The 13,351-nt window shown below is 42.9% G+C and overlaps 1 protein-coding gene across 3 annotated transcripts in view; it reads left to right on the top strand.

Annotated features, from left to right (window-relative positions):
• Positions 1-13,351, top strand: part of LOC120835953 (alanine--tRNA ligase, cytoplasmic) — a 33,897-nt gene that overhangs the window by 14,644 nt on the left and 5,902 nt on the right. For all 3 annotated transcript variants that reach the window (XM_040218419.3, XM_040218418.3, XM_040218417.3), the window contains exons 7-16: positions 959-1,104; positions 3,460-3,568; positions 3,632-3,670; positions 4,126-4,237; positions 6,318-6,442; positions 6,803-6,956; positions 8,989-9,158; positions 9,278-9,394; positions 10,973-11,113; positions 13,007-13,147. In XM_040218419.3, the coding sequence (XP_040074353.2) occupies positions 959-1,104; positions 3,460-3,568; positions 3,632-3,670; positions 4,126-4,237; positions 6,318-6,442; positions 6,803-6,956; positions 8,989-9,158; positions 9,278-9,394; positions 10,973-11,113; positions 13,007-13,147 (1,254 nt within the window). The remainder of the gene's footprint in view (positions 1-958; positions 1,105-3,459; positions 3,569-3,631; positions 3,671-4,125; positions 4,238-6,317; positions 6,443-6,802; positions 6,957-8,988; positions 9,159-9,277; positions 9,395-10,972; positions 11,114-13,006; positions 13,148-13,351) is intronic.

The following is a 13,351-nucleotide window of genomic DNA, read 5'->3' as shown; positions in this document are numbered from 1 at the left end:
TCTGAGAACGGTTTAATGGGAGAATTAAGCGGGCAAAATAAATATAGATCTTTCTTTGACAGTATCTCAAACAGAGCTTGGGTTGTTAAGGATGAACACGACCCTAAAATGCCTATTTTTCGGCAAAAAATGTTTTAATCAAATGTTGCAGTTTTGGCGACTATTAATGAGCAATATGGCAAAACTTGGAAACTTCTGTACCGTAATTACCGAGGAAAAGAAACAACATTTTCAATGCCTCCGCAATGCTCTGAGGTGCGGCACACTCGTGAAAGACGCGAGGAAAGCACCATTTTTCCGATTTTCAGTACAGTACAGCGCCGCGCCTGCGAGGCCTAGCGTGGCATTCATACCCTCATTGGAAAGGTTCTTTCTCAGACTTTTTAGTAAAATAGTAAACACGAGTTTAGGGTATGTGCGTACGGGGAGAACCTTGTCGTAAAAACGTCTTCCACGGGAAGAATAATAGGGAATTTGACGGAACTCGTCTTCCTACTGGTTGGAAAACCAAAACTAGAGCCACGATTGGTTTTCAGCCATCACGTGATCTTTCGCGGCGGTCACACTTCAGACCTTGTTTTATCGTCGGATCTGCCACATCTCGCTGTTTCGCTTCAATCTTTCTTACCTTTCTTTGATCCGAAAATGTCGCCAAGTATTGTCGCAATATTGGTCTAAAAAAATTTTTTTTAGCGTAGAATTTATTTTTTGACACGCCTGTGCTGGCACCAGGCTGTTTAAAAAAAAAAGGTTCTCTTTTCAGGGGCCCTTTAGGGTAGCCTAGATTTAAGAAAGTGCAGCTATAAATAAATGAAAAAGGAAAGCAGTGAAGTTTCATTCATTTTTGGCTTCATTTGCATGGCATTGTTTTGTTTGAAATGGAAAAGGAATCAGTGATTCTGAGCACTGCAGAGGGCAGTGTCGGAGGAAGGCTTACCGCAAACTGTGGGGAGTGCAGGCTACCGGAGTGAGGCCCTACCAGGGCAGAGTGGGCAAAGAGGACACCGACGGGATTGACATGGCCTACCGGGTGCTGGCGGACCACTCGCGAACTCTGACCATTGCACTGTCTGATGGAGGACGCCCCGACAACGTTGGCCGTGGGTCAGTGTCTGGTCTTTACCGTACGTCCTGGGCTCGTTGCTTTGTGGCTGTCGCCCATTTTTAGATATGTTAGAAAAGATCTGAATGAGATATACGGTTGCTGACGTATTGAGTGTGTATTTAGTCCAATTTAGATTTTTGCGAACAAAGAGGCCCATTTCACACAAAAGGTTAACGATTTCTGTTTTCAAATTTGCCTTTTTGGGTTGTGCATAGTTTAATGTACTTGGTCTTTCTTAAAGGGATACTGAACCAAAATTTGGATTTTGCAAAAATAAGGCCGCAGAAGTGTTAAAAAGGGATGCTACAAACACTAAAATATCACTCACACATCAATATTTCAAACGGATGGCCATACTTTTGGAAAAGAAGAGCACGATCAAGCGAGGGATATGACCTCATTGTCCTCCTGGAAAATTTGAGAATGAGGGGAAGCGGCCTCGCTTCTCTCCTCCTCGCTTCGGTTCACCAGCTCGATGGGACCTAGCGAGGAGGAAAGGGAATGAGAATCGTGACGTGACTTGTCCTGTCGGCCGTGTTTAGTGGCACACTTCTTTTCCACAAATATGGCGATAAGTCAGAGATATCGCTGTATGAGAGATGTTTTTGGGTTTTGCAGCGTCCCGCCTACCCATCCAGCCTTGTTTTGTGAGCTCGAAATTTCGGTTCAGTATCCCTTTAAGACCAAAGACAGGATTTTTGTCATTTCTCAACTGGGTTATGCAAAGTACTCATATACACTGTAATTTTGTTTGCGAAGCATAGATATACCGTAAAATACCGAACATCTGCCCAGGATTTTACAGTAGACTATTTTACCCTGTCTATTTGAGTTTTAAAAAAAATCATGACTGTAATAAACGTTCCTGCCCACGTTTTTTTTAGGGGCGAAGCTCCTTAGGGTCTAGCCTTGTCCGGCGTCCGTGCTCACATCGATTGCACTGCCTCCGGGATCGGCCTACTTTTAAAAAAAGAATGTACGCCCGCACGGGGGTTCCAACTCAGGACTGCTTGCTTACGAAGCAGTAGGAAAGCTTATTGTGCACGTTGTTCACAAATCTTCATTTTCTAACACCACCTTATTGGTGAGGTATTAAACCTAAAAATGTTCAGGTTGTGTTGTTGCAAAACAATTAAGTTCTAAGAAAACGGGAAAAACTTTGCAAAACATATTTGTTAACAGCCTGGATATGTGCCTTTTTGAGTCAGTGTAACTAGTATAAATAAATGTACACTTTCTGAGTATAATAATTAGAAAATGTGTCATTTGCATTTATAGATAAAAAATTTAAAAATTCTTATATTTTCTTTTGAAGGTTTGGGTCTCTCCCTAATTCTTTTTATGCACCGTATGTACAGTGAAACCCGTTTAGAACAAACCCACATACAGCGAATTATTGTCGGTGTCGAACTCACGAAAAATTTAAATAAAAATGCATGTAAAAAGTACTTTTTATAACGAACAACATATTGGCTATATCAAACTTTTCCCCCCCCGGGAAGGCTTCCAAAAACGCGCAAACAATCGTCTTCTAGCCTGTCCCTCCGCCTCCCCCTCCCAACAACAACAAAAAAAGAAGTGTAAAAGAAAGAAAATTTTAAAAGCTCAAGTTGCAAACAAAATTGAGCGAAGAGAAGTGATTCAGAAAGGGAGATAGGGCTAAAAAATCAAATCTGCACGTATGCAAAAAAAAAAACAAAAAAGCTTTTTAGCGCGTTGTAACAAGGCGGAATTGAAGCGAGGAGATGAGAAAGGAAGAGAAGCTCTCGCCTTACAACGAACGCATCCTGGAAGTTCGTTGTAAATGGTTTTTGCTATATTGAATTACTTGCTATATCGAACTGATCGTAGTGTTTCCTGTTGTTCGTTATAAACGAGTTTGACTGTAATAGCCTCATATAAGCACTGTTTACAAAAAAAGCTTGTGCATCTAATTTCCCGCAGAACATACAGCGAGCAAATCGCTGTGGCCAACGGTTTTACAGGGAACTGAATTACCATAAAATATTAAGGGAGCACCCACCCCACTTTCAATGAAAAAAGGATTCGTCTAGACATGGGTGCTTGTCCGGTCAAAACAGGAGCTTAACGTATGATTTGCAGAATTCCCGAATTTGGAACACACTAATAGTGGGCACTTGATCGAAGTGGGCACTTCCGCGGTATTTTATGGTATGTCTTTCAAAGTTATGGGGTTGTGTAGAAGATTTGAGGGGGTAACATTTGGAAGGATGCTCGGTGGTCTTTGCGAACTCTTGAATTTGATATTTACATTGGCATGTGTGGACACACCTGTCTGACGAAGCATTTTGGTGTTGTTTTGCATTATGTTGTTCCTTTTTGCACTGCCAAAGGTACGTCCTAAGGAGGATCCTACGTCGGGCTGTCCGCTACGCCACTGAGAAGATGAATGCAGCCCCCGGCACCTTTGCAAGCCTTGTCCCTGTGGTTGTCCAGATCCTGGTATGTTTATGAGGCCGTCTGAAATTGGCTCGGGACTAACTGGGAAACTTCTCCGTCTTTCAGGGCGACGTCTTTCCGGAGTTGAAGAAGGACACAGAATCTGTGAGTTTGACCTTTGGCTGCGTTGTCTTCTCGAATCAAGCAGTTTCAAATCCTACTGTGCATGCAACTGTAATAAGAGATACTTGCTAGAGCATCACCTCCTTCGAGGTATTGGACAAAATACTGCAGATGCTTGTTTGGTGCGCACTGATGCGCCATCCGGTGAGCCATATTAGTTGTCACCCTTCCTCTGGTGCTGAGCTACTTTTCAGCTTCAGCAGCATTATTTTAGGGGAGGGGTGCTCTCAAGTGGGTGAAAGTAAACATATTTTCGTCTTCATTTTCCTGCATATATTAGAGTGTGAAAAGCAAACTTTGATGAGCATTCTTTTTGTTTGCTTCTAGTGGTAATGGGTGCATGTCGCTTCCAATGTGAACTACCGTTGTGGTGCTTGTTTTGTCGCTTCGCCAATGCATGTGGATGCGGTGGCATAAGGACATGTTCTTTGCTTCAGGTGATGGACATCATCAACGAAGAAGAAGGACAGTTCCTCAAGACGCTTTCTCGAGGAAGACGTCTCCTGGAGAAGACTGTCAACAAGCTTGGAGACCAGAAGTTTCTCCCAGGTGAGGTTGCTTTAGTCGTTTCTTCCTCGAATAATGCTTTTTCGTAACTGAAATGTTACGGCTTTGTGAGCACTATTTAGTTATATGGGTTCTGCTTTTTTGGTTGAAGCCTGTAAAGGTATGGTTACAAAATCAAAGCAGAGTTTTAACTCCATGCGCCTGCTTAGAGACATAAAAATGACACAATTCTGTGTTCCTTGGTATACAAAGAAACTAAATTTGTATAATGTCTACTAAGTCACCGAGGAAAGAAAAATATTTTAGAATCAAACGACTCGTGAAAGACAGCCGATTTAAGGAGAAACAGAAATCTAACTTTGAGGTTTATTTAAAATTAGCAATTTGTGCTTTTGGTCTTATCCATGAACTGCCATAGAAACAAAGAACAGATTTTTTAAAATTTTCTTTGTCAATTCATTTTAACTCTGTCGTCCATGGGAAAAGTAGAAATTTTCAAAGGATCCGTGCGAACGCTTTTATTTTTTGAACTAAGTTGCATATGGAGCAATATGACACATCAAAAGGTGGCCAATTAGTCGTTATTTCAAAAGAAAGGTTAATATAATGTGAAAAAAAGATTTTAAAATTTTATTTTTTGAAAATACAATTTACTATGTGCGGTAGGCGTATAAACACCGAAACTTCTAGAGTTATGTCAAATTGAACAACAAATAACTGAAAATTTAGAATATACAAAATGTGCCCACACCCAAGTGAAAGTTATTGTACTGTGACTGATGTTGTCTATTTTTGGTTTGTCGGAGAGTTAGCCTCCGTAACACATGCGCTTTTCAACGAAGTAATGCTTATAATGGTGAAACACAGATAGTACACCTCACATCCCTGGCAGAATGCTTTCATTGTGTTCTGCCTTGGTTTTGTCACAGCTTGATTGCAGTTCCTTCATATTTAGCATTTTTGTTTGCCTTGCTGGGAACAAAAAACATGTTCGCAGGCTCAGGACAGCATTGGAAATTATAGTGACGCTTACCGACAACCATCTGTTAAGCAACGCCTATAGCATCATTTAAAGTGTCCCCAGAGCTCTTGAGGTCTAAAAAATATGCCACAATGCAGTTGAATTATGTAAATAATGTCATGTTTGTTACAAAGGCTGATGCAAGTAGTTAGCTATATTATATGAGTGCAGCTACCGTTCCCAGGACTATTTTTTGACAGCCCACCAGCTTGTGAATAAGCTCAAACCTGTGTTGCAATTGGAACTACAATCTTTGGCTATCCACGAGATCGTGGAACATAATTCTCCGAACTAAATTTAATTTCGTGACTGCACTTGGAAACCGTCAATCACTGGTGATCGATCAATGGCTTATGGGCGCAGTCAGAAAAGAGTTAAGACTTAGAAAGGAGGCCATATGTGCTAGCAGTTGTTGGGGAACCTTCATGTGGGCCTCCAATCCTCCTCGATAACCTACAGTGAATGGTACGATTTCGACCTTTTTGTACTGTTGTACCGTCAGCAGAAAAATATGGTCCTTAGCACAAAACCTGCTGTTGAACTGGCCGCATAGAAATGAAAGTCTAGTTGGCTAATCCAAGCCAATTGCTATCATTATCGCTCGGCTAGATGAGCTGAGGTGAGGAGCCTGCTTTAAGACTGGCTCCAAACCTATTCTGAACTCTGACCTCTATGAAATCACAGCGCCACCGTTTCTGCCGCACAGCTACCGCCGACTCGGCCACTGGCTAGTCAGAGCTCAGTGAGGGTAACACAGTAATCTGATTCAGCTGAGCTGTGCTTGTTTTCTGTTTTTGTAGTAAAGCTCTACACTAGGTATAGGCACTATCCATGCCTTTGACTTTCGTGGTCTTTGTTTACCTTGTCAGCTGCGGTGGTAAACAAGGCAGGCACATTCGCCTGGCAAGGTATCTCTAGGCTGGGTATTGTCAGAGGAGGATATCAGCTACCGCAAAACTGAAGCAAAGAAAGTCTTGCACTGCCCCCCGCGATAATGCAGACTCTCCAAATTCTGCGTTGCAGTACTTGACAGGCCCTCTGGCATTTGCGGACTGCCTCCTTTATGTGAATTGGCTACATTGAAAGTGTTGGTTCGTGTAGGGGACGTGGCGTGGAGGCTGTACGACACTTATGGATTCCCTATCGACCTGACCCAACTCATGGTAGAAGAGAAAGGGCTCGCTGTGGACATGGAGTCTTACGAGAAGGCCAAGGCAGCCGCTCAGGTAAGGCTACCTTGGAGGCAGCATACTCTTGATTCTTAAATACAGCTTGTCATTGGGCAAGGTAAACATTCAAAGCTAATTGATCCTTTTGAACATGGCATATTGATCTTTTCACTGGCATTCACTCACATATTGTTAGCAATCCCCTTCTACCAATCGGCTACTCGAGGATGCATCTATTAGGCATGCAACAGTGCCTGGGCATTAGAGTTTGCACATGGCCTGGCTCAAATTGCATAACTTAAGCTTTTTTTTTTTTAGCTTTTATTTTTACTTTGTTTGACCAGCTTCAAGAGTTTCAAGAAATGCTCCTCTCGTGAAATGCTCAGTGGATAATCCTGGAAGGGGCTTGGTTTTTAGCTGGCCTCTCAAGCTGGTGACAGCAAGGTGGACGATGGCCTGAAGCTGGACGTGCACGCTATTGCGGACCTCCAGAGCAAGAATGTGCCTACAACGAACGATCTCCCCAAGTATGATTACCGTGCAACGTCAAACGACAAAGCTGCCAGCTACGGTAAGTAGTAGCCCTTTTGCGTATGCAATATTGTGGTTCTTTTGCCCTGTGTAGATGCTTCCAGCTTTTTGATGTAGGCTCTTCTTTACTTGCCCGAGTCACCACGGTCGGCAACCGAATTTGTGGACTCCACTGGAATATAGGCATTCGAAAAATTGATTGATGCTTTGCTGCATGCTCCTTTGCTTCCACACGATCTCAATGGCCTGTATTCCGGTGAAGCTCATTCCATCACCATAGACTGACGAAAGTACTGCCAGTAGTTGCATCATTTCCACATTTGACGACTGCGCAGTGGACAGTACATCATCCTTAAACTTGCTGTGAGGACCGAAAACTGTGTTTTGTGGGTGCCTTCGTTGGCACTAGCTGCAAAGATACATTTGGCACCATTTGGGAACCACACTCACCAACCAAGATCACATTACAGTAAAACCTTGTTATAACAAAGTTGAAGGAGCGGTCGTAATTATTTCGTTATAACCATTAGTTTGTTATAGCCAATGTCCATTTCTTCCCCCTTTTAGCAAGCAAGGGGAATTATGATTGCTTTGTTATATCCATTAGTTTGTTATATCCCATTTTGTTATAACGAGGTTTTACTGTATTATGTGACATGTTAACAGAAAGCACTCATGCTCAAAAAGCACAAAAATAAAGGTGGCTAATGGGAACCAGACTAGGTGGTGTTCACTGGATGACTGGACAGACTGAACTACAGTCGCCCACAGATTTTTCGGCCGCCAAAATTTCCGACATGCTTGATTATTCTGACATTTTTGCGGAACCGCCATTTGCCTCATAGAGTTGGTGAATAATATTGACTGAAATTATGGACAATGTGTCTCACATTGATCGATTTTTCGGACTTTGCGGTCGCAGTACTGCCTGTTCTGCGAACTGTGTTGCTGCCGTTGCTATTTTGCCTGTAGCCTCGACACCACATTCTGCGTACATTCTGTTTGATACAGAAGCTGATTTAAGGCTTTAATCAGAATCTTGGCCTCTTTTTCGTGCCACTGAGGTTAAATTGTGCTTTTGTTTCATGTCGTTCACGGAGCAATTGTGGTCATTTAAATGTGCGGGATCCGCTACGTCGTCCGCCACCGTACTTCTGTGTGTGCCTTCTGCCGTCGCCCTCAATCAGCGTCAAATGGCGCCAACTGCATCTTGAACATAACTGTCTGCGTGAATGGTATCAACGACCCTTTGCCCCAACGAGGTTGCTTCACTTTTGTTTTGTGCTGTCTTTCTGTGATGTTTGTCGAATCCAGAGAGGGATCTTGTCGTTTAAACGTCCAGGAGAACCTCTATGCTCTCTTCTGCCGTTATTTGTTTCTAGTTTCGTTGACTGACAACTTGATTGTTGTTTCATCATGCTTTGCTTACGGGGGAACTGAATTAACACTGTCGTGACAAGTTCATGGATGTGTACAGTGTGTCCGTGCCAACCATTCAATTCGAAATGCCGAAATACAAAATGATCTGATCGTGCGGAGGCAGAAAACATGTCCAGCAGACTATCGACCAGTTTCTCCAGCAATTTAGTACTTGATGTAAAGTGCCAATACAAAGATTTTCTAGCTGAATTAGGTTTTTGGGGCTGCTCGATTATTCTGACTTCTGCGCAATCCCCAACTATATCAGAACTGGAATGTACAGTCTGGCAATACCCTCGATCCAGCGTGTGTAGTGGATATGATATTGAGGCTGCAAGTCAAAACCAAAATAGCCACCCAGCAATGAGTTGTATGATGTCAAAAATTTTGCTGTTACACATAGTAATCTCTGTGGGGTGAGTGACGGTTCCCTGGAGGTGTCTAATCGAACATGTTCATAAAATCTGTTTACAAACATTCACTTTGCTCACATTTTAATTGCAGCAAAATAAAGTTTAATCAGAAATTACTTACCTGTTGCAAGGGGCTACGCATCGAAAGACATCGGTTGACAATTTCTAATAGAGATACTCTTCGCATGATCGACATTGGTTGTGTTTTGTTTTTATTAATGGCCCTTCGCTTCTTTTCAGAATTCTCTCCATGTTCAGGCACTGTGCTTGTACTACGGACATCAAAGCAGTTTGTGGATTCTATCGAGGCGGGACAGCAGTGCGGTGTCATTTTGAACCAGACTAATTTTTATGCCGAGTCCGGAGGTCAAACCTACGACACCGGCTTCATGACATGCGAAACCAACGAGGTAAATGATTGACTATAGTAGTTGCGATTGCATAAAATGAGCTTACATCAACATGGTACTCATAAAAGTTGTTTTACTCTGTATGAAAATGGTGAAAACGTTTTTTTGTTTGTTCTCAGGATTTGGAGTTTGCCGTCACTGAAGTGCACACCCAAGGAGGCTATGTCGTGCACATCGGAAGACTAATCAGTGGCACACTCAGAGTGGGCGACAAACTCAAGCTCGCCATCGATGAGGTTGGTTGTTGTAAAAGCGGGGGCCTCTATTTTGGCTAGTAAGGATCACATGATAGGATGTGGCAAAGTTCATTTAGAAGCAGTACTGCTGTGCAGCATTACTGATGTGTCCACATGTCTGACACAGTTGATGGTCCATGGTTAGGCCTTAGCTGTAAACTACTTATGGTATTATCGCGAGAGATGGCCCACCTAAAAATCAAGACGAAATTGATTGAAAATAAGGAGTGGGCCAACTGTCAGTATGCAACCAAAAACAGTTAATAAAATTATTGTTGCTAGGTTAGAAATGTAAAGTCTTGTGAAGAATGTAAATTGGACCATTTACTGATTGTCGAAACTTTTTAATGAACAGTTGCTGTTGAACAATGTGAAATTTGGGTTAGTCTTTGACCAATGTTTCGGACTCCAAAATTTCTGACGTGCTCAATTATTTCAACAACTCTGCGGAACCGTCACTCGCCCCATAGAGTAGCGACTGTAATGTTGGATTCCATTCAGTTCTCTGACTTGGTTTACGTGCTGCACGGTTTGCACCTACCAAATCACCGCCATGATGCAAATAGCGCTAAGACAAGGACAGATGAAGAAGTGGACAGGACAGGCGCTAAACACGCCTGTCCTGTCCACTTCTTCATCTGTCCTTGTTTTAGCGTTATTTGTATTTTAGTATGTATAACCAACTAGCCCGCCAGAATATTTTGAATCACCGCCATCAACTGAGTCGCTGCCATTTTGATTCTGGCTCATGTCCTCATTATCTTGTCCTACACTATTGAGAAACTGGATAGTCTATGGTTGGATGTTTTGTTTCTGCTCTAGTCACCATAATCCCATCTGCCGCCATGCCAACCACAGCATGGCCACGATTCCTTTTATGTTCTTTGAATGCTAGTACTTTCTGTTGATAGACCTAGTAGTGAAGCAATCTTGGTCGACTGAATGTAATCTCTAAGCAGTGTCAAGTGGTACCAACTATATCTTCGCTGTGTGCATCAACGAGGGTGCCAACAAATCAGGCACATTCAGCGAGATAACAGTGGTTAAAAAGCTGTGGTCATCAAACAAATCAAACAGGTATAAAGTGGCCAGCACCAAGTGGAAATTGCAGACCTGTAGTTACAGGTGGAGATGACTACTAATCAAAGATGACCATCATTTCGAGCCAGCGTTGTTTGCTTATCTCCCATCATAGCAAGGTCACTTGGGCAGTGAGATTTCTAGGGGTGGGCTGTCTTTCAGTGTTCTTGCATGAATAGAAAATCATGCCAAAAACCAGGGTGGTCTATATTTTGGGGACGGGTGCATCTCTTGGGATGTTACGGTGCATTTTGCTGTCATTTATTTTTTGTTTGGAGCAGATAATTGTGGAAAATTCTTAATTTGAATTTATTTGGATGGGGTTTCCTGGACCAGTTCTCCCCCAGCTGAACGGGTTTCACCCTATTGCACATAAGTGACATAACTGAAAAACAGTTGTAAGCAGAAGGTGCAGCCTTGGCATGGGCTTTAATGGCAATATGTATGGGTAACATGGTACAGAAGTAAAGTTGAAACCTGGCGTTCAATTCTTAACAGCAACGTCGCAAGCTGGTCATGAACAACCACACTGGCACGCACATTCTGAACTTCGCACTGAGGAAAGTGCTGACTGCCGAGGCTGACCAGAGGGGATCGCTGGTTGCACCTGACCGCCTGAGATTTGACTTTGCTAACAAGGTAAGGCAGCCAGATATTGCATAATCTTTTGCTTTTAGGGGTAGTAGGATGGCTCAGATTTGCCTATTTTTTTTTATACAAATCAGTCTTAATTGGAGTGCACATTAAAACCACTCTAGGCAAATATCCGTCTTCTTTATACATACATATTCTAGAATCAAACGCCTTTGTAATGAATTCTGTTGTACTGGCAAAAAGTTTGTTGTAGAAGCCTCTAAGTTGGGGTCAGAGTTGAGCGCGATAATCAAACACCCGAAACTGAATGTGAGCCATCATGTAGTGGCAAACCTGTGTGACATAGAGTCTATTTCTGTGCAGTTCTATTGGTTTCACTTGGATTATGGAGTCACAGGAAGGAAGTTATGACCCAGTTAAGAACATGCTTGTCATAAACCGCGTAGATCTAGGGCCAGGTGGAAGTGGGCGTTTCGAGCTTGCTCCAACCAAGACTCGGAAAGAATCTTGGTTTGATCTTGGCAAAGATTAGCGTAATCATTAAGCAGCTGCCCGCTAAAAAAATAGTCTAGAAAAAAAAAAAATTGTTTTCATGAGGGTTTTGGTGTTTGGAGACCACCGACATATGTGCAGACACAGACGGAATGCTGGAGAAAAGAGGAGGAAACCTCCTCTTTTCTTCAGCATTTAGTCTGCTTCCTCCTCCCCATCCTTCCTTTCCCTCGAAAACTTTTCTTAACCTGTAACCGGCTATAGCAATCAGTGGGCCCGTAGTCACCAGACTGCCGACCACTGTACGCTGCCTGTTACATAAGCTCACCACTGATTGGCAATAGACTAGAATAACAGGATGATGCAACCGCAAGCCTTTCAACTTGCGTAGCCTTGAACACTCACTTATCTTTCACAACAAGGTGACTGCGAGCGCATCACTGAAACACAAGGACATTCAATGAACTAGTCCACTCTCACTTTTAATAATAATGGTACCACTCAATCTCTTGTTCTTACTCTGAGCAAAAAAAAGAAAGAATTTCTCAGCGTGTGACTAAGGAATGGCAGATGTATTTCTCTCACGACCCCCTCACCAGGCCACGAAACTCGTACTGGAGCGACATAAACAAATTAGGAGCATCCTTCAAGATGGCGTCCGCTGCCCAGTTTACCCGGCTATATCTAGCTTTTTTCACTGTTTTCTGACTTTTCTAAAGGGGTTTATATTCGGGGTGTTTCACTGGACGCCAGCCACAATTTTCTTATGAAAACTATCCATTTCACACAAAAAAGAGTGGTGCTGTATTAATCACTGTCAGGGGTCCAATTTATGCATGGTGTCAACATTTTTATGCTACGTCCTCGAGGCTAGCATCGTTTCGACAGTACTGCAGTTCGTACTGCTGCGAGAGCACGTGACTTTGTCTTGCGTCTCATTCGCACTTTGCTCTCGTACAAAGGAGATATCAAAGGAAGCACTTTGCTTGCGCAAGTTTCGTTTGGTAGCATTGGTGTGCTGCGGAAACTACCAAGCGCTGTGGAAGCTACAAAACCACAAAAATGTTGGTGTTGAGTACACTAGTGAGATTAATAGCATTTTTGATAATTATGTTTCTAATTACTTTTGCATAATTAAGTTTTAAATAGTCAATAGCTTTTAGGAACTTGCTGGGGCCGCAGGCTCTAGCAATTTTAGGAAGAAGATGAGGTGCTGACATAGTAGTGCATAAAAGTCTCGCATAGTGGCAGTCGCGTCGAGTTTGAGGTAGAAGAGTAGAGTGGACAAACTTTCTTTCATCCTAGCCTCGAAGTAACTGTCACTGTGTTTTAACTCTCATCAGCTTACGTTTGTGTATCATTATGCGCTAGTTGTACCACCTAAGTTTCTTTACTTAAAGAGTTTGGTTTTGATTTCTAGAATGATTTTGTTTGGTGCCCGCACAGAAACCCATGTCTCCTGCTGAGGTGAAAGCTGCAGAGCAGAGTGCAGTTGAGCTCATCTCCAAAAACGGAGAGGTCTACGCCAAGGACTCGCCCCTGTCCATTGCCAAGGCCATCCAAGGACTCCGTGCTGTCTTCAACGAGGTGGGCATATTTTGTCTGGACCCAGTGCAAAAGGCCTTTCTGGCCGAGTTACCCTCACTCTTGCGCGATGTTATAGAATGTTCCCATTTACCACAATTGGCCATTGAAAGAATGCAGGGGAGCAGACTGAGAAACATACTTTATGCCCTGGCTCGGAGTTTTTATATGTCACCGATTGAAGTTTTCAAGGGAAGGAAAGTCAGG

This window comes from Ixodes scapularis, unplaced genomic scaffold (genome assembly GCF_016920785.2).
Source record: "Ixodes scapularis isolate PalLabHiFi unplaced genomic scaffold, ASM1692078v2 PGA_scaffold9__187_contigs__length_104089568, whole genome shotgun sequence".
NCBI lineage: Eukaryota > Metazoa > Arthropoda > Arachnida > Ixodida > Ixodidae > Ixodes > Ixodes scapularis.
The sequence above is the reverse complement of the archived record's forward strand: the minus strand, read 5'-3'. Positions and strand labels throughout refer to the sequence as shown.